Source organism: Hippopotamus amphibius, chromosome 8 (genome assembly GCF_030028045.1).
Source record: "Hippopotamus amphibius kiboko isolate mHipAmp2 chromosome 8, mHipAmp2.hap2, whole genome shotgun sequence".
Lineage (NCBI taxonomy): Eukaryota > Metazoa > Chordata > Mammalia > Artiodactyla > Hippopotamidae > Hippopotamus > Hippopotamus amphibius.
Genome location: NC_080193.1, coordinates 75,499,840 through 75,527,543, shown reverse-complemented (window position 1 = coordinate 75,527,543; position 27,704 = coordinate 75,499,840). Strand labels below are relative to the sequence as shown.

The 27,704-nt window shown below is 37.1% G+C and overlaps 1 protein-coding gene across 8 annotated transcripts in view; it reads right to left on the bottom strand.

The window, feature by feature from the left end:
• USP40 (ubiquitin specific peptidase 40) overlaps positions 1-27,704 on the bottom strand; it is an 85,449-nt gene that overhangs the window by 20,805 nt on the left and 36,940 nt on the right. For 4 of the 8 annotated variants that reach the window (XR_009055071.1, XM_057745171.1, XM_057745174.1 and 1 more), the window contains 12 exons: positions 26,238-26,319; positions 24,549-24,720; positions 22,675-22,759; positions 21,648-21,718; positions 20,659-20,978; positions 17,593-17,716; positions 16,205-16,262; positions 10,937-10,990; positions 10,075-10,163; positions 8,711-8,797; positions 3,931-3,967; positions 2,059-2,123 (listed from right to left, as the gene is read on the bottom strand). Coding sequence is in view for 7 of the 8 variants with exons in the window: in XM_057745171.1 (XP_057601154.1) it covers positions 2,059-2,123; positions 3,931-3,967; positions 8,711-8,797; positions 10,075-10,163; positions 10,937-10,990; positions 16,205-16,262; positions 17,593-17,716; positions 20,659-20,978; positions 21,648-21,718; positions 22,675-22,759; positions 24,549-24,720; positions 26,238-26,319 (1,244 nt within the window). In the remaining variant the exon portion in view is untranslated. Of the gene's footprint in view, positions 1-2,058; positions 2,124-3,930; positions 3,968-8,710; positions 8,798-10,074; positions 10,164-10,936; positions 10,991-16,204; positions 16,263-17,592; positions 17,717-20,658; positions 20,979-21,647; positions 21,719-22,674; positions 22,760-24,548; positions 24,721-26,237; positions 26,320-27,704 lie in introns of those variants that run through there. The other 4 variants (XM_057745172.1, XM_057745173.1, XM_057745176.1 and 1 more) reach the window with 4 other exon arrangements.

Sequence of the window (27,704 nt, the reverse complement as noted above, 5' to 3'; positions counted from 1 at the left end):
TATCTAAGCTGCCACACCTGTGACATACTGAAGTGGGGAAGCCAGTTGTAGAAACTTAGGTAAGAGGCAAAAAACCAAACCAAACCAAACCAAAGCAGGGCTTGAACCAGGAGGCCAGTAGTGGGAATGGTCAAGAAGGAGTGGAAAAACAGACAGGCCTTTGAAGGCTGAGATCAAATATGAAGGATTTTGGGTAAGTAATGTAAGCCACATTTCAGGCTGAAAAGGATCAGGATGGGAAAGACAAACAGCAAATCTGGGAAGCAGAGCCAGTTCTGAGGGTAATGAGTTTGCTTTTAGATGAACTGTTTGATACTGATTTGGGAATTAATAAGAAAAAATGAAGAAACCATTTGACTAGATATACTCTTTTGACATCCAAACTGCATGTCCTGAAGATTCTTTAAGGTCCACTTCTTACTCTAGGCAGTCAAATTCCTGGCCAGGACTCAAGAGGGCCTTTCTGTATTATCCCTGACTGTTACATAGCAAGGATTGTTCCCTGGAAGGCCCTGCTTTAAATCAACCTCTGCTGATGTTCAATGCCAGTGTCTCACTGAACAGAAAGCAGGCAGATAAAGATTGGGAATTGTCTAAGCTTTCTCACAAAGAGTTATTCTGGGGTCTACTTCTAAGGCCATGGATTTGGACTGTGGATTTGATGCTACTTGGAGCAACAATCAGATTAACCAACATGAAAAGATGCTCAACATCACTAATTATCAGAGAAATGCAAGTCAAAACTGTAATGAGGTATCACGTCACACCAGTAAGAATGGCCATCATCAAAAAGCCTACAATAATAAATGCTGGAGAAGGCGTGGAGAAAACAGAACCCTCCTACCCTACTGGTAGGGATGCAAATTGCTGCAGCCACTATGGAGAACACTATGGAGGTTCCTTAAAAAACTAAAAATAGAGTTACCATATGATCCAGACGTCCCAATCCTGGGCATATATCTGGAGAAAACTCTAATTTGAAAACATACAGGCACCCCAGTGTTCACAGTGGCACTATAAATGTCCACGGACAGATGAATAGATAAAGATGTGGTGTATATATACAATGGAATATTACTCAGCTATAAAAAAAGAATGAAATAATGCCATTTGCAGCAACATGGATGAACCTAGAGATTATCATACTAAGTGAAGTAAGTCAGATAGAGAAAGAAATATCATATGATATCACTTACATGTGGAATCTAAAAAAAATGATACAAATGAACTTATTTACAAAACAGAAATAGACTCATAAACACAGAAAACAAACTTACTGTTACCAAAGGGGAAGGGCGGGAGGGATAAATTAGGAGTTTGGGATTAACATATACACACTACTCTATATAAAATAGATAGCCAACAAGGACCTACTGCATAGCACAGGGAACTATACTTAATATCTTATAATAACCTATAATGGAAAAGAATCTGAAATAGAATGTATTTAACTGAATCACTGTGCTGTACACCTGAAACTAACACAACACTGTAAATCAACTATTCTTCAATAAAAATTTAAAAAAAGAAGAAAGAAGATTAACCAGATTCCAACCATCCTGTGATAACACTGCTCCGAAGTCTACCCTAAGAGTCTGGGCTGGATTTAGAGATGCAGTTTGAATCACAGCCTATGCGACTGGCTAATAAGATGAATTCTCCCATCATTAACTTACAGAGAAACTCTGAGATTAAAATATTCAGGTTTCAAAATTCAGAGTGTATCTTCAAATTCTTTCACTGGTTCAAATAAATGTCTTTTGTTCTCAGTAGTTCTCTGCCTCTTAATGAAGAACTACTACTGGAGACATAGTCTCTAATCAAAAAAGGACTCAGTACAGATGTTAGATATGTTCCCACTTGGCTGAAACTTTCCCTCTAACTCTATGAAAAAACTGCAATAAGGAAAAAGTGAAAGTAGACCCACATGTGGATTTTTGTATCCTAAAAAAAGGTAAAGCTTTCTCTAGAATTTATTCACATGAGTAGGGTGGTATCCTTATGAAAATACAAAATAAACAATCGCTTTACAAACGAAATGTATAGAAATAATCTTACTTCTTCACATAAAGGCTCCCCGGCTTCATAGCACCAATCCATTTTTCGTAAATGCCATGTGTCTCCTATGAAGGAATCAAAATCAGATGAAAAAAAACTCAGAATACTATGTTTTAAGAGTTTGTCAGGGCTTCCTAGGTGGCGCAGTGGTTAAAAATCCGCCTGCCAATGCAGAGGACACGGGTTCGATCCCTGCTCCAGGAAGATCCCACATGCCGCGGAGCAACTAAGCCCGTGTGCAAAAAAAAGATAAAATAAAATAAAATCTTAAAAAAAAAAAAAGAGTTTGTCAGGAATGAACCTTCTGGATAAATGAATATCAAATGGGATATGACCTAATAATTATTAACTAATTTTTACAGTAAATTATCTTTTCCAGAACATGAAAAAAAATTAAGTTGGTGCCCCCAGCTTGGTTAATTTTCTCTCTATTCCACCAAGAATTGTATACTTGCAAATAAAAATACTTGATACTGTATGCAATATCTACTTAAACCTTTATCATTGACATGTAGACACACACACCTACATCACACATTAAGTATAGACAGACGTACACAAATAAGCACAGAATCCCTTCTAAAATCACAAAATTGAGTTTTATTTCACTGTCTTGGCTGAAAGTAATTGCTAACATTGTTCAGCAACTGATAACATGTACAACAAAACTGTTCCTATCCAATCAGCAGCTAATCTAACAAAATATTGTGCTTCCGGCATAGCACTTTAATGAAGTTGGTATAAATGAACACTTACGAATGTTAATAATTAGGTTTCAGTTTTTCTGCGTGCTTGCTACCCTCACGAGATGGGAAGAGAACTGTTTTTGAGGAGAGGGAGCTGAGTGGAGCAAAAGCTAGAAATCCTGGTTATTACAAAACTAGCCGTGCTTTATAACAGTCAACTCCCCGCCCCCACCAAAAGAAGCAACAGACGAGGGACTGAACATAGATCTCACATTTATCCTGCACAGGCCACAGGTTTTGAATCCCAATAGTGTCTCTGCAGACCCCCTTTTGTCATTATTTCTAGTTTTAAATGCAGTAAGATTTGTAGCATTTTTAACTTAATCTAAGTTTGTTAAAAAAACAAACCAATACCAATAAGTTAAGAGTGAACACTACTACTTCACAGCACAGCATGGTAGAAAGTAATCAGAGTTCTGAAATCAGAGCGACCTAGCTACTTGCTGTATAACTCTGGGTAAGCTGTTTAACCATTCTCAGCGTCTGTAACATGGGAACGGGTGGTGATCCCGCAAGGGAGGACTGCTGTCGAGATGAAATGAGACACCACACGTAAGCTCCTAGAGCTTTGAACCTGAGCAAGTGAACATCCCCGCCAGGTAACGGAGGCCAGGCTTCCACTCTGGTGGAGAGAATGGCGAGCACCCACTCTAACGGAGCAGCATGGTGCCTCCTCAAGCTCACTCCCATGGTTCCACCTGCGTAGCCACTTCAGGATATCCTGGGTTTATTTTTTCATTCATATTACATTTCCTAATCTATATACAAAAATACTGACATGAAACACAATGCACTGAAATTCTGAATCAATGAGACAAAAAAAAAAAAAAAAATTCAGCGAAAGATCTAGGAAATTCCAGAGGGTCTAAATCTTAACTTTATCTCTTTTGTACCTTTGTTGGGTCCTATCTAGGCTCTCTTTTCTTAGAAGTAGGCTAACCTGCAACTAGTTTTCTTTTAGCCTGCAAACAAGAACCTGGAGAATTATGTATGTATAGAAATGTAAAGCATAACTGACAACCCTGGAGAAAAAAAAGTTTGAAAAGTTTTCAACAGGTTTATAGAAAATGTATTATAAGTAAAGGATGTGGATAAGCTTATTTCACCATCATGGTCTGTAGCTTACCTGATAGGCCAGATTTCTCCAGCATCATCTTTAGACACTGTAAGAAAAAAAAAATTATGTTCATTAGTTGTTCTGAGTTACAGTATTGTGAGAAACACCCTTTTTTGACCCTAGGCCTGTCTGAGTCTGATTATATTTAATAATTCTCAAATAGATAAGGATATACACGGTTAGGTGATCAAGAAAGCGCTCCTTAAGGGCTAGGTGACGCCAACTCAGCAGGGAAAGAATAGTTGCAGATGTTCTTTCGACCAGGACTTATCTAAAAGTTCATCCACTTTCAGGTCTGCAGTATGATTTTCTTCTTATGAGGGCTAACAGTGTATTTTTGACCAGATATGATTAATAAGGCTGATTTCAAGATGAATAAACTCTGACTCCTATAAAAGGAGATTAGCTTTTATTTATCATCCAAGAAACAACTGGTCACACATCAACTCAGGAGGGAAGAACTGTGCACACTGTGAGCTCATGTAAACAAGACATGATTAAAAGACGTTTAAACAAAACAAAAATGGTCATTAAAAACTCCCAACTTCTTGAGGGGAAAAACATTCTTAAATAAATTTAGGGCAAAGGAATAAGTAAAATTTGATTCATACTATAATAGAGCAGAAGGGAGCAGGACTAAGGATGATCACTGCTGCCCTGCTAAGATGAGGAGAAAAATGGGAAACAATCCAGACATCCCTGGATTAACAGGCGACATTTAAATAATCTATGAAAGGTCTTAAAACAATTAAAAGGGTAAAAGAAATTTATATTTACTGGTCTTAAAAGATCTTTAAAATATTTTAAGTGAAACGACATTCTAAGATCCAATTTATGATTTTAAAAGAAACCATACAAGTCAAGCTCTTACCTCTACATGTACATACATACTCACACGTTGGTACACACATGGCAAAGGTATGGAAGGATACGCTCTACCGATGTGGATAAAATTATATCATCCAATGACAACAGTGACTTGGGGAAGGGAAAAGAATAGGGTGGTGACCAAGGGGGATTTTTAGTCCCCTCCAGGTTTAAAAAATAAGACTAAATCCACAATTGTACGATTAAAAATAAAAGAGACTCTAGAATTAAAGATTGTTTAGAAAATGATGACAATGAGAACACAATATATTAAAACGGAATGGGACCAAAGCCATATTCAAAGAAAACTGCAGTTTCAAAGGCCCCCCTTATTTAAGGAAAACAAGCAATTGAGAGCATTCAACTTAACTGTGTTCCAGACAGAGGAAACTGCCAGTGTAAAGGCCTGTTTGAGGAACAGCATAGAGACCAACTTGGCTGGAGTAGAGCGGGTGAAAGTAATAGAAGTTTTTTTTTTTTTTAAAAAAAGATACCAAAGGGCCAGATCATACAAGGCCTTGCAAGATCACTTGGGGCACTGCTCTCACTCTGAGTGAGATGGGAAAGCAGAGGAGGGTTGTGTGCAGGAGACTGACTGATCTTACACTTTAAAGGATTACTCCACTTCTTTGTAAGAACACACCCTGGGAGGTGCCAGGCTGGAAGGAAGGAGATTGGTTAGGAAGCTGCTGGAATAATCCAGATGAGAGGTGAAGGGGTGATGACAGTGAAGGTGTGGTCAGATCCAAGATAAATCCTGATGGTAGAATGAAAATGATTTCCTGAAAAACTGGTTATGAAGTAAGAAAGAAAAGAATCAAAAAAAAAAAAAAAAGGAATCAAAGATGATATCAAGGCTTTTGGCCTAAGCAAGCAGAGAACGGAGCCACCGTAACAGAATAGGGAAATGTGAGTAAAGTGCGTTTGAGAGAGATCAGGAGCTCCATTGTGGGTGTGCTATAATGTGGGATGACAACCAGATAACCAAGGAGTAGCTGGATACCTGAGTATGGCATCTGAGAACTGAGCATGAGGTGCTCACAAGGCAGAGAGAAGAGGAAACAAAGACTGAGAACAGGTAGGCCTGAGAGGTCAGAGGAAAAAGAGCTGTAGTCTCCTGGAAGCAAGTGACAAAAGTCATCAAGTATGTCACTGCTGCTGAAAGAGCAAGTAAGATGAAGACTGAGACCTGCTCAATTGATACAGCAGCGTAGAGGCCACTGACAGCCTTGATAGAGCAGTTTCAGCTTCGGGAAGAGGGGTGGGTGGATACAGGGAATGCCTCTGCCTGCAGTGGGTTCAGGACAGAACAGAAGGAAGACATACACGTTGCACCTTTCACAAGTTCTGTGGTTTCCATTCTTTGAGATGAAAAAACACTAAAGTTACCCAAGGCCACATCCCAGGCACAAAATGACTAACCACTTTTTCTTCTGAGGAACCGCTGCCTTTTCATCAATGACATCTCTAGTCTCTCTTCACACTTCCAACTTACAAACATAAGTAAGATACTGAATTGGCCCCAATTCTTGATAGCATCCGATTCAAAATCAGCCGCTATCCCTCCTTAGAATCATTCAACCCAAGTCCAAATTCTATCAGGGACACTCTAATGTCCAATTCCTATGATAAGTATCTCATGCTGGCAGTAAGTCAATAATAAACCTTTTTTTGAAGCTAAAAAACCTCCCAAAACAAAAAAAACCATTAAAGTTAAAAGGCAAATGAAAAACTGGGAAAATATTTACAGCATGTAAAAAAGGGTAAAAAAAATATTTATTTAAAAAACATTTTATCATGGCAAATGGTAAACACATGCAGAGGACAGTAAAATGAACCAAGTATCCATCGCCAGTCTCAACTCCTGCTGTGGCCAGTCTTGTTTGTCAGGATCCCCACCCACTTCCCCTGACTTGCTCCCCAGATTCTTTTGAAGCAAATGCCAGGTATCATTTCACTTATTGATATTCAGTACTCATCCCCGAAAGATAAAGATTCTTAAAAAAAATAATTCAAATAATTATGATATCTGAAAAAAGTAAGAATTCCTAAATAACAAATATCCTGTCAGTGTTCACATTTCCCTACTTTCTCTTAAACGGTTGCTAAAGTTATTTTGGTTTGAATCAAGGGCCATATAAATTCCATACACTGCACCTACCTGCTATTTCTCCTAAGTCTCATTTAACCTATAGGCTGCCTCACCCTGCAATTGATCTCTTGAAGAGGAGGAATTTTCCACTTCAGGGCTGTGCTGACTACAGGTCTGTGGTGCATTTAACAGGTTCCTCTGTTTCCTGTACTTCTTATAAACTGGTACTCAGACCCAGAGGCTTGAGCAGACAGGTCCAGTTTTTTTTTTTTTTGGCAAGAAGAGCATGGGTATTGTTTTTAAATGTCTGGGTGTTGCTTTTTTGGGGTTGTTAGCAGTTTTTCAGGATCCTTGCTTAGATCCATTAATTCATTAGGAGTTGAAAAGCTGTGATAGTCTAAAATTCTTTCTTCAATTTATTAGCTGGGATACATCTATTAAAAAAACCTTCTCATTATCTTTTTGGTTGGTGTGAGGTATAGTTTGCAAAAGAAAAAGATAAATGCTTGATTCCTTCCTTTATGGTCTCCTAGCAACCACTACAGATAAGCAATGAACAGCATATTTTTCAGGATCATTATGAACTCATGAATTTTATGTATGTGTGAATCAATTTTCATTATTATTCCTACTGAGGTTCAAATTCTTATCTTCAGGTTGGCTCCTGACTCTCTTTGCTGATCCCAGAAGTCTTGGCTAGCTACACTGTTTTCTGTCCTGGTAAGATGTTCCAGGCTCATCATATACTTTTCTGACTTAGATACAGAATCAGTCATTACTCTGAGAAGCCCTAGTTCCTTCTAGGAATTGGTATTTAGTGACCACAGTCTGGGTGCGGGGGTGCTTCCTACTACCAGGTTGATCACTGTTTCTATAAGCTGTTTCAGGGGGCAGAGCTAGAAAAATAATTTTTTAAACCAAAAAATACATCAGGTTCATTCTGACTCATTCTAATTCAAATTCAGGAGTACAGGGATTTTCCTGGTGGTCCAGTGGGTCAGACTCCACACTCCCAATGCAGGGGGCCAGGGTTCGATCCCTGGTCGGGGAACTAGATCCCACATGCTGCGGGGCAAATAAGCCTGTGCATTCTAAAGCCCCCGTGCTGCAATGAATATCCCGCGTGCTGCAACTAAGACCCAACATAGCCAAATCAATAAACAAATATTAAAAAAAAAAAAAAATCCGCATGCCGCAATTAAGAGTCTACATGCAGCAACTAAGAGGTCCGCATGCCACAACGATCTCGTGTGCCGCAACTAAGTCCCGGCACAGCCAAAATAAATAAATAAATGTAGATAGATAGATATTTAAAACAAAACAGAACAAAATTCAGGAGTATAGGCTTTACTTAACCACATTGATGTTATCTGTCTCTCCATTTTCCAATAGTGAAAGTCCCTGTTCTCAGTGACATTAACATAATTGTTTATCACACACACACTCATGCCTGTGTGTGTGAGATTATGTGTGTACACAATGTAAAAACACCAGAAGTAAATATGCCAAAATGTCAATATCAGTGGAATAAGGGACAATGAGGGGCTTTAATTGTTTTCTTTTAACCCATTTTTATATATCCCAAATTTCTATTTTAAACATATATTACTTGTAGTCAAACAAGAAAAAAAAATAACTTTATTTTTAAAACCACAGCTTGGCCCACCAAATTTTGAGCAACCTAAACTACTCTTTTAGTGAGTACACACAATTCTTTAAAGGATATTACGTAAACACTAGCCTTAGGATCTCAAAATCCTAACACAGGTTACCACTGCTCCCCATATCAAACACCCACAGACCCTAGCCCCACAAAGTAAAATTACTTACATCTCTCACAGATATTGTTTCTTCTACTATGATCTCCATCTCTGTCCCAGGTTGAATATCACTCCCCAAAGCGAAAAACAGGAATAGCTAACATCAAGATAGAGGTATAAATGCAAGTTAATTTGAATTTTAGAATTTTATAAATATGTTATTTATTTCTAAAAAAGAAAAACCAATGGTCATAAAACTTTAATAAAAATCTCAAATTATGTAAAAACAGGTCTACATTGGGTATTTTAAAGTTACAGTTTAAACAATAATCTTGACTACGTAGAAATGTAAGATTCTTTATCACTAATGTTTTTCCTCCTAATAAACAACTGTCACCGATCTTATTTATTCTGCTATGATCTCCATCTTGTTCTCAGTCATTCCTCAAAAAGATTACTATACACTGCAATTACTATAAACTATAAGCATTAACTGTGTTTTTTCTGAGTCAATAGTTTGTGATCTTATTTTCTGTCCAGAGGTCCCATATACTTTAACTCCCAGGAACCCACAGGAAAAATGTAAATCTGATCTCTTGTCAATTTAGTTCCTTAGAGCCCTATTTTTCCTTTCTAACTCAACCTCACTTATGTTTTTTCTCCTATGAGCTTGTCATGTACCACTATCTGCTAGAGTTTGGGAAAGAACAAATTAAAGGTGTGGTTGGGAAACTAATAAAGTGGATTAGTTCCACATCAGGGATCCAGGAGCCATGGGGTCCTGATATGAGGTCAGCTTACGGTGATACCGAGTCCCAACATTAAGGACATCATTATGGCTTTTGGACTGTAATTAAAGTTTATTGAGCAAGCAGGGCTCTTGGCAAAGGTCAACCTGATAGTATTTTATACAGAAAATGAATACTGATAAAGAAAAAGCTGCCGTGAGTCTATTGTATTATTGCAGGGAGAAATTAAGTTCAAAATCAGTATACTGTATTTCATTGACTCTAAAATGCTGCTGATTGTTATTTTATGTACCACTAAGAAAGCAAGCACAGCACCAGCTACAGCTGCAGGATACCACTGATTGTAAGATGCATCTTAATCTTAAGATGTTAAAATGTAGCAGAAAAAGGGTGCATTTTAGAATTTATGAAATATGGTGGTTGAAACTGGCGGCCACTCAACTTTAAAGATCCCCCTTAAACCACAAAATTTTCATAGAAAAACAACCTTATACTTTGACATAATATTTTTGATTTAAACACAGAGAATTATATGGATGTTTTCCTAAATAAAAGGTATCACTTAAGGAAAAGAAAATTTTTAAGAAAAACAGTATTACTGCAGTAGTTAAGGAATGGATTATACAATTAAGAACTTCTGTTCGTGGGAAGGTTGGTTTTGGTTTGTTGGGTGATCTCCTTTTACCTGAGAGGAAGTTGGTGCTTTTCCAGGACACAGTCCCAATGAACTCCCCATCTTCAATTCTGCTTCCTTCAAAGTATAATGGTCTGGCACTATAAACAATTTTGATAACATGGTAAACGTTATTAATTCCTACCTCTTTGGGCAAAATAATACACTAAAATCAGCCTTTCTTTGAAAATTAAGAATGTTAAGAAAGAAAAAAACTTAGTTATACTCCATGCAAAAGGATTACATATATTATAGTTATGTCTGATTTTAGATTTTCTCACTCTAGAACATATATTCTTGTTATCTGTACAACAATGCTAAGGAATAAGAAGTAGCTATGAGTGTTCCAGATTCATACTTAATAAAAACCAGAGAGCTGCTGCTTACATGGATTATGTAATATTCTGGATTGATTCATGCATGATGGACTAGCTTCTTCCAAGTTTAAAGCTGCTATGGTGACTACCATCAACAGAGTAAATTAAGTCTAAAGACAAGATGTGCTATATAAGAGGTAAGAACCAAGACTCGTTACTGTGATAACTTGGTACCACAATAAAATTAGGAAAACAAATAAAAAACTCTTATAATAAATCTAGAAAGATATAACTAGATCAGAACCATGACTAAAATGAGTGTCAGCTAATCAGAAAGACAGGTATTTTACTTTAGAAAACAGAAGTTTTCATTTTTGGTTAAGACTTTCTATAATTCACAAGGAAGACACCTAGATGATAGTGTGTTCTGTAAGTCAGTTTCTAAAAGGTAACTTGACAATACTAGGTACTGGCAGTCATTGTTTAAAGTAGAAGTGTTGAGAAAGATAGGTGGCATGAGTATGTGTCAGCTTTTGAAGGCTACCAAAAAGATTTACCTGGACAAAGAAGCTTCCCATTTCTATCAATAGGCCTCAAACAGCTATTCTCGGCTATAAATAAAAAGATGCTGGTTAGTGCAGCAAACAAAGAAAATCAAAAGAGATGCTCTGCTGTGCTAATTAGCAGGAAGCTAAAAAACCAAAAAACAAGCAAAAAACCCCCAACAACAAAAAAACTATCTACAGGCAGTCTTCCCTTTGCATAGGAGCGCAGGACCATAAGAACACCTTGTGCAATTTAAAACTGTGCAAGAAATCTTAATCAGAAAAATTACGACTGTACCGTAGCTTTAAAATTTCTTGTCAAAACATTAAAAACTCTGTCAGTTATACATGTAAAGTGAAATGAAAAAAATACCCAAACTAATATTTACACTGTAATTCAAAACACTACAGACACTGAGAATTAAAATGTTTTCTTTGTAAAAAACAGGCCAAGAATAGTTTAAACGGCGATTGCTTTCTTCTCCTATAGCTTGTGGTACGTGGTGATCATCTTCTCTATCCCCTAGTGATACTCTAAGTTTGGATCAGCTTCCAGTATTTTACATTTTGTACTTTCAATTTCATGAAATATCTCCAAGGGCTCCTTTAACATGAAGCTTTTTTTGCCAGTGTCAGTTCTTCTGGGAGATCTTCGTACTTTTTGTCACAACTGCTTTCCTCACTCCTGTGAGTTCATGTTCATTAAGTTCCTCTGGCTGCATATCTGGAGTCCCTTGAATGACAGCAGTGCCAGCATTTCCATGGTCAGCTATTTCTTCTACAGCTCCACAGACTTTTGTTTCTTTCCTGCACTTTCACCATTGCTGGCTAATTCTTATCTATTCTTATAAAATGTTACCTGGGTTTACCACTGGGAGAAAAGGAAGCAATAAACTACACACTTTGCTGTCTATGTGGTGAAATTAATAACAGCTATGCACTGACCAATTACTGACAGGCTTTAAAGGGTGAAGTAACTGGTCACTGATCACGATGTACATGGATTATAGTGACCTGTAGACTAAAGAGCTAGTAGCAAAGTTTGTACTTTATGCAATTACTCAGCTAATATCTGAACCATGCTGCTGGGTAACAGATGAACGGTGGTCACTGAAATTCATGTGTTATCAGAACTGCGCAGAGACTGCCTAGATTTAAAATAAGTTAGGTGTTTTTTATGCTTAGTTAATAAATGGATTAGGGCCAGTGTGCCCTGTTTTTGAGGCTGCTAAGACTCCTGCTTTGTGGGAAGAAGTATACTAGGTTTTAATTCCAAACAGAATTCTTACCAAGTTGGATATCAAGTGAGGGAATTTGAAGGGGTGGAGGCTTCTGAGAGGACAGGAACACCATGGGCCTTAGAAGTTCTAACTTTACCTGAGCAGAGTAGAATCTCGTTGAGATTCCTGAGTTCTAGGCCTCATACTACAGTAATGTGAAGCTAGCACAGACTTCTAATACAAACTGCTTGAAAACTGAAACAGCTTATGTAAAAGAGTTCTCCAATTTTAAAAATGCATTTAAAATGCTGTTTTTTAAAAAAATGTTCGCTTTCATTCAACAAATGCCAGGTTATCTGCTATGTGCCAGGCACTGTCCCAGAAGCTGACAACAAGAAAAACAGCCATGGACTCTGCCCGCAAAGAGCCTCATCTAATGGGGGAGGTGGACAGTCACACTAAACACAGGTAGTTAGAATACGTGCTACGAAGGAAAGGACAAGGTGTTAGAGTAAGACAGACAGATTAACCAAAACTGTATAGTTAGGGATGACAGAAATAATATTTCAGCTGAGACCAAATGAATGAGTGAAGCTAGCAGGTGAAGAGTAAAGGGGACAGAGCTGAAAGAGATTACAGCACTCACAGGTCTCGGGGGTGGAAGAGGGCCTGTGCACCAGAAACTCCAAGTCAGCATGGGAAGTGTGTTGTGAATAAACAGTTGAGCGGACTGCAAGGAGGTTAGTTAGGCAGTGGTCAGATGGAGCAGGTTCCTGTAGGCTAGGAGCCCACAGGCAATACACTACAAAGCACAAAGAGCACGACTGGGCTCTGCGCAGAAGGTGACATATCTGATTCACCTACATTTAAGAAGATCACTTCCTATACAAAGAAGAGTTTATAGGGGAGCAGGAGTGGAAGAATGGAGATCTGTGACATGGGAAGACAACGAACTACTCATTTTAGTAAACCATATATTCTTAATCAACTTTATTGAGGTATAATTTACTTATAATAAAACACATTCAGTTTAAGTGCACAGTTTAAAGAGTTTGATGAAAACATTCAGTAACCACCAGCAAACTGAGAAACAATTTGCATCACCCCTAAATTCCCTCATGCTGCTCCAGAGTCAATCCCCCATCCCCTAATCCTGATGTGCCTCTGTAACTACACCTTAGGTTTTCTTTTTTGACAATTTCACACCATTAAGTGGAATCCTAAGAGTATTACTCTTTCGTGTCTAGCTTCTGTTGCTTGGCATGATGTCTCTGAGATGAATCCATGTTTTGCACGGGGTGGTAGTTTATTCTTTTACTGATGAATAGTATCCCACTGTATGGATACACCACAACTTATTCACCTGCTCACGGACATCTGGGTTGTTTCCTGTTTTTTGGTTATGAACATTTATGTACAGTATTCATAAGGATATATGTTTTAATTTTTCTTGGATAAAAAAATCCAGGAAAATTGATAAGTGAATATTTAAATTCACAGGAAATAAGCTAACTCCTTACCAAAGTGACTGTATCATTTTACACTCCCACCAGCGATACATGGGCGTCCCAGTTGCTCCACATCTTTGATATCACTTAGTTTTGTCAGCATTTAAAATTTTATTCACTCTACTGAGTGTGTGTCATGGTCTGTTTGTTGGCTAATGACACTGAGCATCTTCTCCGGTGTCTACTGGATGATAGGTAGATTTTCTTTTGTAAAGTGGCTTCCCAATTTGGGTTGGCTCTTGATTAGGTTATAAGCATTTTTTATATATCCTGCATGCAAGTCTATTGTCAAATACATGTTTTATAAATTTTTTCTCCCAGTTTGTGGCCTGCCTTTTCAATGCCTTTTGAAGAAATTTTAAATTTTGTAGTAGTCCAATTTGTTTTTTCCTTCATGGTTTGTACTTTCTGAATCCTATCTTTAGAAAAATCTCTTCCTTATATAAAAGTAACAGATTTTTTATAGTGTTAGGTTTTAACATTTAAATCTACGATTTGTTATGAGTTCATTTTTTACATGATGTAAGGCAAAGCTGGAGGTTCATTTTTGCATCTATGGATATCCAATGGGTCCAGCACTGTATGCTGCAAGACCATCTTTCCCCATGCAAATACCTTGGCACTGCCTGTTGAAAGTCAACTGACTAAACATGCTTGCATCTATTTCTGGCTTTTCAATGTAGTTCTGTGTAAATACTTTAGAACATTTCCACATACAATCATTGTTGCACATTCTTCTTCTTAAAAGAGCCCTTAAAAAAGGTAAAAACTATTCTTAGTTCACTGGCTGTGCAGAAGCAGGCTGTAGGCCACACGTACTGACCTCCGCTCCATGTGTCTACTCTCATGACAACATAGTCTTGATTTCTATAGTTTCAGAGTAAGTCTTGAAATCAGATGGCGGAACTCTTCCAACTTTGTTCTTTTTTTCCTCTATAATTGTTATGGCTACTTTAGGCTTTTTGCATTTCCACATAAATTTAAGAATCAGCTTGTCAATTTCTACCAAAAAAAAAAAAAAAACAAACCCTGCTAGAATTTTGAGTGAAGATGTACAAATAAATTTTGAGAGAATTTGCCTCTTAATAGTATTGTGTCTTCTGATCTAAGAATATGGTACAACATTTACTTGGGTCTTCTTTTATTTTTCATGGCAATGTTTTCTAGTGTCTGGTGTACAGGTCTTACACATATCTTGTTAAATTTATCCCCAAGTATTTCATGATAGTTTATGCTATTATAAATGTTTTCTTAATTTAATTTTCCATTTTTTGTTGCTAGTAGATAAATATCCATGGATTTTATATATTGATTTTGAGTTCTTGTTAAACTCACTTATTAATTCTGGTAGTTTTAACAGGATCCTTAGAGTATACAAATAGATGATAAGCACATCAGTAGTGCTTACCATCACTGCATCAGGAAAATGCAATCAAACACAGGAGATACCAATTCATATTTACTAAAATGGCTATAATAAAAAAGACAACTATAAATATTGACAAGAATGTGAAGAAACTGCAACCCTGATACACTGCCAGTGGGTATGTAAATAATTCAGCTACTTTGGATAATAGTATGGCAGTTTCTTATAAAGTTAAACATAACTTTGCCACATGACACAGCAATTTCAATTCTGTACATCTACCCAGGAGAAATGAAAACACAGGTCTACACAAAGACATAATGTTTACAGCAGAATTACTCACAAAAGCCCCAAAGTGGAAACAATCCAAATGTCCATCAACTGGTAAAGAACAAACAGAATGTGATATATCCATACAATGGAATACTAGTCAGCAATAAAAAGGAAAAACTACTGAAACTATTGAAACACGCTAAATTACGGATGAATCTCAAAAATGATATGCTGAGTTGAAGATGCTAGACACAAAAGACTACATATTACACGCTTTCATTTACATGAAATGTCCAGAAAAGCAAGTCGAAAGAGACAGAGAGTAGATGAATGGCTGTTGGGGCTTGGTATGCAAGTGGGAATGAGAGAGATTTTTGGAGTGATGGAAGTGTTCTAAAACTGGATTGCTGTGATAGCTGTATGACTTTATCCATTTACTAATAATCACTGAATTACACTTAAAATAGATGTTTTATGATATGTAAATCATACCTCGATAAAGCTGTAAAAGAAAACCTAATGCCGAGTGAATAGTTTGTGGAACGTTATATTCATTATGATAGAATTTATATAAACGTAAAATACATTATATACATATACATATATATGTAGAAGTATAATACGTATAGTACAATATGAATACACAAACTAGATACACACCCAAATCAGATATACTGGTTGCATCTGGGGAGGGAGGGAGGAGAGGTCTGAGGAGGAGAACACAGAGGACTTTATTTATAATGTTTGAGGCAAAAGCAAACACATGGCAAGATGTTAACATCTGTCCACTTTGGGTGGTAGATACATGAGTTTTCCTTAAATTATTTTTTGTACTCTCCCATATTTTTTTCAGTTAAAAATCAAAACAAAACTAAATTAAACCAAAAAATCAAAAGCAAACATAAATGATTACCTAGTTCCTTCATTAATTTTAATTCCTTTATGGCTTTAATTTGAATATCAAACACCACCTAAAATAGAGAAATAAACTGACTGTGTATAAGTTAAAAACAATGGGAGGAGAGGAATATGAACACTGTCAGTGTGTGCATACACAGATTGAGTTCTTAATTACATTAAGCAGTTTTTGCCAACTTGAAAAAATTTGTTTTCCATCCCTGAAATTCATTTTCTCTCTTCTACAAAGTCAAAGGTAAAAACTTAGATCTTAGTTAAGTTTTTACCAAATTGATAATAATTGGAACAGAAAGGCCTCCTACAGAAGACTTTAGAAAACTAAAAGACATAATAATAGTGAAAGGCAAAAGCTGACAAACTAACCTTTCTGATGAGAGCAAACAAAAGAAACTGTAGGTGATCATATTTCTTTATACTAAGAATGATGAATTCAGGGCCAATAAGCATTAATAATATAAAAATGTACTAATCCAAGGGAACTACTTAAAATTTCTACTTAAATTATTGTAGACTGTGTTTTCTTTTTTTTTTTTTAAAAATTCAGGCTAATTGCCTCTAAGGCATAAAATCATGGATATTCAGGGGTAAAGCTGAGGACAGAGACAGATCATCCACCTTCCCACCAATGCACTCCTCTGCTGTGCCAACAAGGAGCAGAGCCTGAAGTAATCAAGGATTACTTGGGGCTCCCACTTGGGGTCAGGGCAGTAGGTCTCCTGAGCTTTGGGGCATTGACCTTATACTGTCCCCACTACTGTGCAAACAAATATTAATGTACCTTAAGAAACTATAATTTTATATAAAAGAAAACATTCTAAGTTTTAAAAATACAGTTACAGAAAAAAACTTAATGAATGGAGACTACATAAATATAAAGAGATATTTCCTGAAATAATGTGTAAGGAAACCAGTATAATAGTCTTTAAATGGAAAACTGAAAAAAGTCCCTTTGAAGCGCAACTGGCTTTATACAGAGCACAGAGTATATACTGTAGAATAATTTGAGATAAACTTTAAAAAGACTCAAACACCAAAGAATACAAAACCAAAACATATATACCTGGTTTAAAAAATACAGAAAAGAATCTTGAAAACAGCATTTCATAGTTATCGAAGTCAGAAGATTCCATGAACTAGTTAAAAAGGTAATGCCCACATACTAATTCTAGGCTTTGGAGGGGAAAAAAGGCACAAGTTTTCTTGAAACATAGCAAGGGCTAACAAAGGTAAATAAGCAATAATCAAACATCACAAATAAAAAGGTGATTTCTTTAGATTTAGAAGTTTACTGAGACAACTGTTCTCAAAGATTAAGGTATTGCTTTCTAAATAAAACTGTATTAACTAAAAAACTGTCAACCACACAAATTATAGTCTACTCACTGTGTTAAGAGTTGCTGATATTTTAACTTGCTCCTCTTCAGATCCTAATTGGCATAAATTTTTAACTTGGAGCCAGTCAATCTCATTCATACTAGTGATCCATTTCCCTTGTTTGGTCAACAAACTGTGGGTAAAAAGACATTTAAAACGTGTCTTTACCAGCAGCCCTTATATGGATCAGAGAGGACTCGAAGATTCATGCTTTTCCTTAGGCACTGCTTCCAAAATTCTGCACATGCCACTGAATGGGACTAATCAAAGGTGACCAAGTTCTATGAGCTGGGTTTTTGAAAGTTCACTATCTCTTTAGGGTGGTGTTTGACAGTATTCCATAAAGTCTATATTCATGACTCCAAATATTCTTTGACTTATACAAATAATTTGTTGCCACTTTTTTCAAAGAGAACTGTTGTAATTGAACAATCAGTTGTTAACTTCTACCTGCATGCTGTAATCACTAGAGGAGCTTTAAAAGAGTACTTACGAGGGCTTTCCAGGTGGCGAAGTGGTTGAGAATCTGCCTGCCAATGCAGGGGACACAGGTTTGAGCCCTGGGCCGGGAAGATCCCACATGCCATGGAGCAACTAAGCCTGTGCACCACAACAATTGAGCCTGTGCTCTAGAGCCTGCAAACCACAACTGCTGAGCCTCTGTGCCACAAGTGCTGAGCGTGCGTGGCTAGAGCCCATGCTCCGCAACAAGAGAAGCCACCACAATGAAAAGCCCATGCACCACAATGAAGAGTAGCCCCCGCAACTAGAGAAAGCCCGCGAGCAGCAATGAAGACCCAATGCAGCAAACAAATAAATTTAAAAAACAAACAAACAAACAAAAAAAACAGTACCTATGCCAGAAGCCCACCCACAGAATTTAGAAGTAGTTTAACAGCACGACAGCATGCACAGTTGTGTGGACTGATGCTGAATATAAGTACCACATCTAATGGATATCATTCACCTCATATACACTGTATATTAGAGGTTTTAAAAAAAATTTATGGTAGCAGATGGCAGTGGAGTGTCTTGTTCTAACAAGATTTTCCTACAGATAACGGTAAAGGTTCTTGAGGAAGGACTTCTTACTAATTCACACAGAGGCACTGAATGGGCTAGCGGAAGTCCTCTTTGGGAGTGCGTAGCAGAGCCCTAAAACAGAACTTTACTCTTCAGTTATTCCACTCTGGGACTCCACCTTGAGTTAGCAATCCTAAACAGAGCAAAGTTTTAAGCATAAAGATGTTCCCTGAAGACCAACTTAAAATAATGAAAAACTGGATGATGACAAGGATGCTAGCTAAAATATTCAGCACTTACTATGTGCAAGTACTTGTAAGCTCTTAACTCTTTCAATCCTTACAACTGTATGCAGCTGGTACTAATTATTACGCTCATTTTACAAAATAAGAAACTGAGCAGAGAGAGACAAAGTAACTTGCCCATGGTCGCACTAGTAGTAAGTGATAAAGCTGGAAACAAACCCAGGCAGCTGGCCCCTGAGGCCTTGTCCCACCCACTCCTCACACAGCAGCACAGTCAGGTAATCTGTAACATCAACACAGGTTATTATGCAGCCATAAGATGAGGTTTGTGAAGAGTCTCCAAACATGAAGGGAAAGCAGGATATAACTATTTATCTACAAAAGCATCACTATCATGTTTAAAAAGAAAAAACCTTCAAAACAAAAACCCAATTATTTGAGCTCAGAAAGCTAATAGTGATGGACACTGCCTGAGTGGTACAGGGATACTGTTTTGGCTTTCTTGTCTTTACCTCTATATTTCCAAGTCCTAATAAATGTATATTACTTTCTAAAAAGAAATATATAATAAACTTTTAAATTAAATAAACAAGGTGGGGAAATAAATGTCTGGAAAACACTTGTCGAAAAGAAAGTGATAAATGAAACACAAAATAAACAGTTCACAAGCACTCTGCTTCTCCATGTTGGAGCCACTAATAAATAATAATACAGAGCATCTACAGTCTAAGTATATTCACAGCACTGATAAAGCAGGGAACTGATTCATTGGTCATAACGTAAAGTCTTCGATGTATGGAAATTTGGGGAGTTACACTGTATGATACACTGACCACAGAAATGTACTGGCACAGACATGGATAACAAAAATGAAGAGAGGAAGCACTTCTGAGCTTCAAATGTGACTTACAGGAACCAAGGCTGTAATGCCCCATGTAAATATCCTACTTGGGCAGCTGGAAGGATCTCAAGCATCATAAGAAGGACTATAACAAAAAACTGAACTGCCTTCTGAGATTCTTGTGACAAGACAGACAAATCCAGCTGTGATATTACCTTCCTCATGAAAAATTCCAGGAACTTTCTTTGTGAGACTGTGCCCTCAGTTTTTTTTTTTTTTTAATTAATTTATTTTTACTTATTAGCTGCATTGGGTCTTCGCTGCTGTGCTCAGGCTTTCTGTAGTTGTGGAGAGTGGGGGCTACTCTTTGTTGTGGTGCACAGGCTTCTTGTTGCGGTGGCTTCTCTTGTTGCGGAGGCTTCTCTTGTTGCGGAGCACCGGCTCTAGGCATGCAGGCTTTAGTAGTTGTGGCACTTGGGCTCAGTAGTTGTGGCTTGTGGGCTTTGGAGCGCAGGCTCAGTAGTTGTGGCCCAAGAGCTTAGTTGCTCTGCGGCATGTGGAACCTTCCCAGCCCAGGGATCGAACCCATGTCCCTTGCAGTGGCAGGCAGTTTCTTAACCACTGTGCTACCAGGGAATCCCCCTGCCCTCAGTCTCATAACGAAGGCTAATCAGATTTATCTGACAGGATTCTGCTTTACAGCCAACTAATCTACACTACACCTAGCCTATACCTATATTATTCAGTTACCACATTTACCAACAACAACAAAAAAATCACATTATAATATCATTTTTCTCCAGGCTGCCTAACCAAGAACATTCCTATTTACAATATATAGAACATAATATCTAGAAATAAAAAGAAACATTTAACTCATTATTATTAACATAAAGCTTTAGAGTTCTAAGATATAGCACGGTAACTAAAATAAGTTTAAAAAGAATTCTCTTTTTAGCATGTTACCTGTTACCATCATTAGAATCCTGAATTAAAATTGAACTTCCATTTCTGAGACCTTGTTCTCCGAATGTCTTCTTCAAGTCTTCCTTGGGAATGGTGGTCCAGTTCTCTTCACTTAAAGACTCGGTTTTGTTGACTAAGATGACTCCATCTGGGATTGCTAAGGCTGTGAATACACTACCTATTTCTGCATTAGATGGAAAGACATGTGGAGATTCTATCAACTGCTGACACTCCTTTCCTTCATTGCTTGTTGCCAGATGAAGAACATTTAAAAGCAGAGGTTCGCAGTCACTACCAGTTGGAATCTGGATTCCACCAACCTACAACAATATCAACTATTAGTATAGTTCATATTTGCCAAAATTAAGTCAACAAAGTAATGTAGTAAAAGACTTCTGTAGAACAATTCTCATTTTTTTTTCTTTTCAAGTGAAATAAAGTTTTCACAAGTGTCTTTTAATTACCAGAAGAACAGCTTTAGATTTTGGAAACTTTTTCTTAGCCGTCTTCTACTTTTTAGAAGATAACTCTGAAGTGGGGACAGACATGTGAGTCCTCAGTGCTGGTAAACACATGAGGTGGACCATGGACAGTCCACTGAGAGGGTGCGATGCTTCTCACCCCTTTCTTAACTGTGCTGCCATAAGTCACCTCCATCCTTAACTCAGTACAGCTATCTGCCCCCTTGAATCTTCATGGCAGGTATGTACAGACCCTCCTGCACACTTACCTTAGTGCAGTGACCTACACCTTGCGCCTGAAGGACCCAGACTGATTGTTTACCTTTGCGTCTAGCTTCTGACACACAGCCTGGCACTGTGGAGGTGTTCTATAAATCTCTCTTGAACATATAACCAGCACTGACTGTACTTAAAATTTATTGGACATTTCAGCAATTTTCTAACATCACATATGCTGGATGAAATTTTACCACAATAACTTAAAAAAACCCAAAAACTCTCATGAACATTTCTTCAACACTTATTTACCTCCACCCCATTCCACACAAAGATGTCTTCCCCATCAGTGATTTCAACTTCACACAGTGTCAGGTGATCTCCTAGGAAGATGAGATAATCAGTGAGACCATTCTCATGAGCATCAAAAAACAATTTAAAGAAAGAGCTGAGACAAACTTTGTTTGAAAAAGCATTTTCATGAAGGAAAACTAAGAAAAAAGGAGTAATTATGTTTGTTATACTGATATTACATATTATTTCTAACTTTATTCCTTTTATCACGCTCTTTAGCTTTTTTTTTCCCCCCTTCATTTTCATTTTATGTAAGCATTTCCCCCATAAGCTTTGTAGGCATATAGCAAGAAAAAAAGTTAATATAAAAGGTCAACTGTACTTGACACTGTGAACATGGGGAAGGCCTACACATCAAAAGGTCCTCACTCCACAACTAATGAGCTGTACATCCTTGTGGATTCAAGCCTCTATGCTTCAGTTTTCTCATTTATGAAATGAGGATAAAAAGAAGTTTGTGAAAATCAAATGAGATAATTTACACAAAACACTTATCTCGATATTTGGCACCATGAAGTCCAAGATAAATGTTACTGCTCCTACTGCTATTACTGTTTTCTTGTTATTTGAAGGAAGTACCTTCAAGCTCTTGAAGTACCTGTGTTTGTTTTGCTACAAAATCTAAAGCTGAGAATTTGGTAAAAAAACCGAGCCATATTAAACACGATTTAAATGGTTTCAAACCATTTTGCTCAGAAGTTTGTGGTAATATAAAAAAATTTCCAAAGCCTTAAAAAAAAAACCTGTTTAGATAGAGAAGTAGCCTTAATTTCAGAAAACATAAAACACTTCCATGTCACATATTACATATACTGGATACACTATAAATTGAATAAATTATCTGTTTAAAAACCAATGACAACCCACTTAGCTAAGAAAAGTAGTGGGTGGGGGGGAAGACTGGCCAAGAATAGAAAATCACACATGAGCCCCACAAAAATGGAAATATACAAAATAAGTTGTTGGGTTTTAATATTTATCTTACCATCAAGTGTCTGGTAAACATGAAGTCCTGCCGGTACAAACTTTGCAACACTAAGAACCATATCTCCTTCCCAAAATTCTAACAGCTGCAGAATATGAATGAAAGAAAAGAGAACAATGGAAATAAAAACACAGAGATCACGCTTCCAGGTTAAAAAAAGCGCATGGTGCCAATTTACTTACATAGCTGATACAGGGAACAAGCAAGTGAATATGACAATCCCCACCCAGCACCAAAAAAGGGGAAAAAAGACATCTTTCAATGCTAAATCAGTCAAATCCAAAGACAGCTAATCTCACATCCATTAATGACTGAAGAACCATGACATACACAAAAAGCACACTGACCATCTAAACAATGACCGTTTCTATTTAATTTATGGGAAGACCACTTTCAGCAGAAGGCAAAATGATCAGTGTGCCAGCCCAGGAATCCTGGTCCAAAAGAGCAAAAATTATGTTTAGTCAGCACTATTCAGGGAAAAGTGGCACACATGAATATTCTTGTTTCTTGAAAGGAATGTCTCCCGCAGTAAATTTAAAAAGTGGCTTTACCAGTTTATTTAATAGATTGCCAGGGATTTGTCTTCTTAAGTTTCTAGTTCCAAGATTGGGGACTGTGGTAACCTCACCAAAACAATGTCACCCATAAAGGTCAGTCCTATCTAGTCTCTCTCCATAGTATCACAAGATAGTTCTCTTAAAAAGAAATTTCACACTTACACATGATTACTTAACTGTGTCTAAGATAACAGAGATGTGCACTTAAAACACCAAAAAGTAGACTGGCATGAATCTAAACCTTATGAGGATGACAAAGGTCTTTTCTACTTGAATCATTACCCTAGGCAGGGTCAAATCCCCAAGTCCACCTATGTCAACACCGCCAGCACTGGCTCAGAAGTAAACTTTTAATGGAAAAGTTCAGAAGTATTAGACAATTTCAGAAATTCTGATCCTGATTCAACATTTAAATACTCAAATCAGCTAAAGTTAAAGAAGAAATTGGCCTGCTTTTCTTTGTACAAGAAAATCAAAAGAAAGCTAATAATTTTGGTAAATGATACAGTTTTTCAGAAAACTCACTTAATTCTGGGGGGGAAAGCTTACATTTTTTGTTTCCCTCTTCCATGATCAGTAGTGTGGGGTGAAATATAATTAAGAGGAAAGAAAGAGTACAGAGATGACGGATGGAGTCCTAGTTCTATTGCTAACTAGGTATCTGACACTGGGCAAGCCATTAGGTCTCTTTAAATCACAATTTCCTCATCCTTAAAATGGGGTTATCTTGCCCTCATGAGGTTAAGGAATCAAATGATAGAATTTATATGAAAGTAAAGAGCACTGTTGTCATTAAAAGAAGACCGGATAAATTACTTGGAGACAATGATTACAACATTTGCTTTTACTATAGTCCAGCAGACATTTTCCTTCACTTAGGAATCTTATTAATAAATTTTATTCTATACTGAAAGGTAGAAAAGTTAGTTGCTTTTATTTGTTTAGTAGCTCTTTGTTTTAGGCAACATAATTATCTTTTTACTCCTTTTAAAAAACTATTCTTTCATTTATTTTACCTAAAAGAGACAACCTTATACTCTTTCTCTCCCCCAAATGAAATATACCAGGCTTGATTCTCCCCTGAAAATGTGCTGGCAGAACTCTGTGAGTCCTGATTGTGCAGAAAAGCCTCTCTAAAAGAATGACAAGTGAGGGGAGGACATTTGGGCCATCCCTCTATGGAAGTGGAAGATGTAGGATTTTCTAAAGCAGCTGTGAAAAATAAATAGTTGTATCCTAAATAGAAGTCTGAAAAGAAGAATCCAGCTTGAGATGGACCTTAATGTCTATTAAGAGGACGTGAGGCTAAATTACCTGAAATATTGTTTGTCGAAGATCTCCTAAAGTTTTTCTTTTATCAAAGGTCAAATCCCACATGCTTTCTGTTTGAGACACTACTGGGTGCAGAGCACCACTGAAGAAATGATAATGGGGACCGAGGTGGAGATGCAATTCAAAATTGTTGTTTGTAGAATCGCATTCTGCCCTTTAAAGAGGCATAAAGAATATATAAATGTCATGTTTTTACAACAGATAATGTTTCATCTCAAACAAAAAATATCTGATTTACAATATAAAGAAGTTCTCTACTCCACCTAATTATAATTAACATCCTTTTCTTCCATGCTCCAAAATGACTCATTTTAGTTTCTCAATTAATAGCTCTGCCACCGTGAATTCCAAGGAAAATGGTTTTAAGGTACACTGTGCAATGTTACTCTGAACAAATACTGACACTTGAAATCTTCCAATCCTGAGATTATAATTATGAACAAAATGCTGGAAACACGCTCCTATAATTGTGGTAAATGCTAGATTTACAATTTCTATTTCCTCCTTACTCCCACTAGACCCTACAGACTCTCCCATAAACTATTTGGGACAGTCTACTCTCTCCAGGTCGAATGTCCTCAGCAGCAGCCTCGTGCTTGCTACACTTATCTGAATCCATTCAGCTGCTGTGAACCATGGCACCAAAAACACTCCAGGCAGCCCGACCGACCAACGGAGAGTTAGAGGAGGCTACAGCCACCATTCAAGTACCTCAGGCACAATTCTGTGAATGTTGTCAAAGACAGCATTAGCTTTTAGATGACCCCATTAAAAAGCTTAGTGCTGGCTGACTAAAACCCCACAGGTTGTTTTTGTTTTTAATACCAACTGCTAATCCATACCACTCATGTAGGTTGGTTATTCTTTGTACTTTTTTTACCCTGTTTGATTTTTGTATTTTTGGTGTCTTGATTTTTGTTGAGATCTCCTTTGATCTTAATTTGCCATTCAATCTACGTGTTTCTTTTTCCTCAGCTTCAAATCAATGATAAAAATGTTGAATACATCCCTGCTATGTAATCAGCCCCTTGGGTCCACAGGGAGACCATGGGAACATCTGTTTCCCTAATCCAGTACCCCACTGACCTACTGATCCAGAGAGCAAATAAAGAGCCAGTTCTTCACAGTCCAAGGTTAGACTTCAAAAGAGAATGCTGAGATCATCAAGTTCTCACCATCCCTTGAATAATCCATTGTGGGATTTTGCCCGAGAATGACATTAAGCTGAACAGTCTGCAGACTCCACGTTTCCTCCCCTTTGCCCACCTCTGGTCTGCTGTTGCTACCAGGGCCAGTCCTCCACAACTACTTAAACACAAGGGGGAGTTTTCACAACAGGCTCTGTCTGTGCTGAGGGAATAAACTGACAGGCCAGGACACAACTCATTGAGCACAACTACGTGCTCACAGATTTCTCTAGTTTTCTTAGGCTTCAATCCCTACTTAGCAAAGGCCATTTACGTGTCATTATTTCATTCACTCTCACAGACAAGGGTAATTTCAAAGTAAAAGCTACCCTCAGTATAAAAATTCAGCAGCTAATAAGACACTGGCATTAAATAGCTGACTTTTTTCCTCTTTAATTTTCATTATTGAATACTTAAGACCTAAATTAGAACCTTCTTCCCCAGAAAAACCATTCAACAAACTCTACAAGTAAGTTAAAATTACCTTTTTATTTGTAGTTCAATGTTGGCTGCATCCATTTCATTCAGCAAATGACATGGAACCCTGTATCTTGGGTTAGCTCGAGCTGTGAACAAAACTTTTCATTAACTTGTGCTGACTACATAAAATCTGGGTTGCTGAAGAGGTAGCACAGAAAACTAGAAAGGACCGGGCTGGGAGCTAGGAAAGCTTCTACTGTCTATGTGAATATGGATTTTCTCTGGATCTCAGTTTTCCCATCTGCAAACCGAAAACATTAAAACATATAAAAGGTAAACAGTTCTTTAAGCCAAGCTAGAGAATTCCATTTCTTCAACTCTTTTTAAATATACATTTTAAAAAGAACACTTGCTGTTTTCTTCCTGATAACAAATGTTAATTGGTCACTGTAAAAGTTCTGGAAATGATTTTTTTTTAACGTAAAAGAAATAAATATTACCTATAATCCCACTCCTACGGCACACTGATAAAATGTGATCTTCTGATCTTTTTTCTATTCTATACAATGTGTCTGTACATACACACGCACCCCCCCCCCACACACACACGCATTTAAAGCAACTGGGATTATAGTCAACAAGCATGTAAGTTGCTTTTTCATTTCGTATATTGTGAATGTTTTTCCAAAGCTTGAAATGACTGTATGGTAGCCCATTTTATAAACAGCATAATTAATCTAATCAATGCTTTTCTATTAGACATTTAGGTGGTTTCCACTTAGTCATTACTATATAATAATGGTGCTAACAAACATCTTTGAACATAAATATTTATACACAGCTCTAATTATTTCAAGACAAGTCTGTAGAAGTATAATTATTGGTTTAAGGTTTTTAAATACAGCTAACCAAATTGGCTGTATTACTTTATATACCTACCAAATGTAGAGGAAGTGCCAACTATTGAGAACCAGATTAATGGAAATATCTGATTTGGCAGGAAAAAAGCTGTCACTCATTGCTATTATGATTCATGTTTTTTGGTTATGGGCTAGACGCAATTTTTTTTTTTTTTTTGCTGTTTATTGGTTGTTCCTGTTTCTTCTTTTGTGCACTAATTATTTACATCCTTTTCCCAATTTACTACTGAGCACAATGGAATAAACGTGAGAGGACTCTATAGACAGGGGAAATAAATTTGTCATATATTTTGCTGTTTTCCACTAGGTAGTCATTTGTCTTTTGGTGTTGTGTAATAAGGTTTCCTACCCCTTTTCCTTAAATTTTTTTTTGTTGCTTTTAAGCTTAGAAAGGTCTTCCCTACCTCAAGATCAGAAAAATATTTATATTTTATACATTTTAAATCTCCTTTTTTACATGAATGTTAAAGGAACTATAATTTCATGCAAGTGGTAAATATAACCACTTGACTGTACTAACTGCTAAATTCAAGTGATTAGCAACTAAACAACTTCCCACTTCTATTTACTGAGTAATTCATTTTCCCCGTATTTATCTGAAAACCTACCTT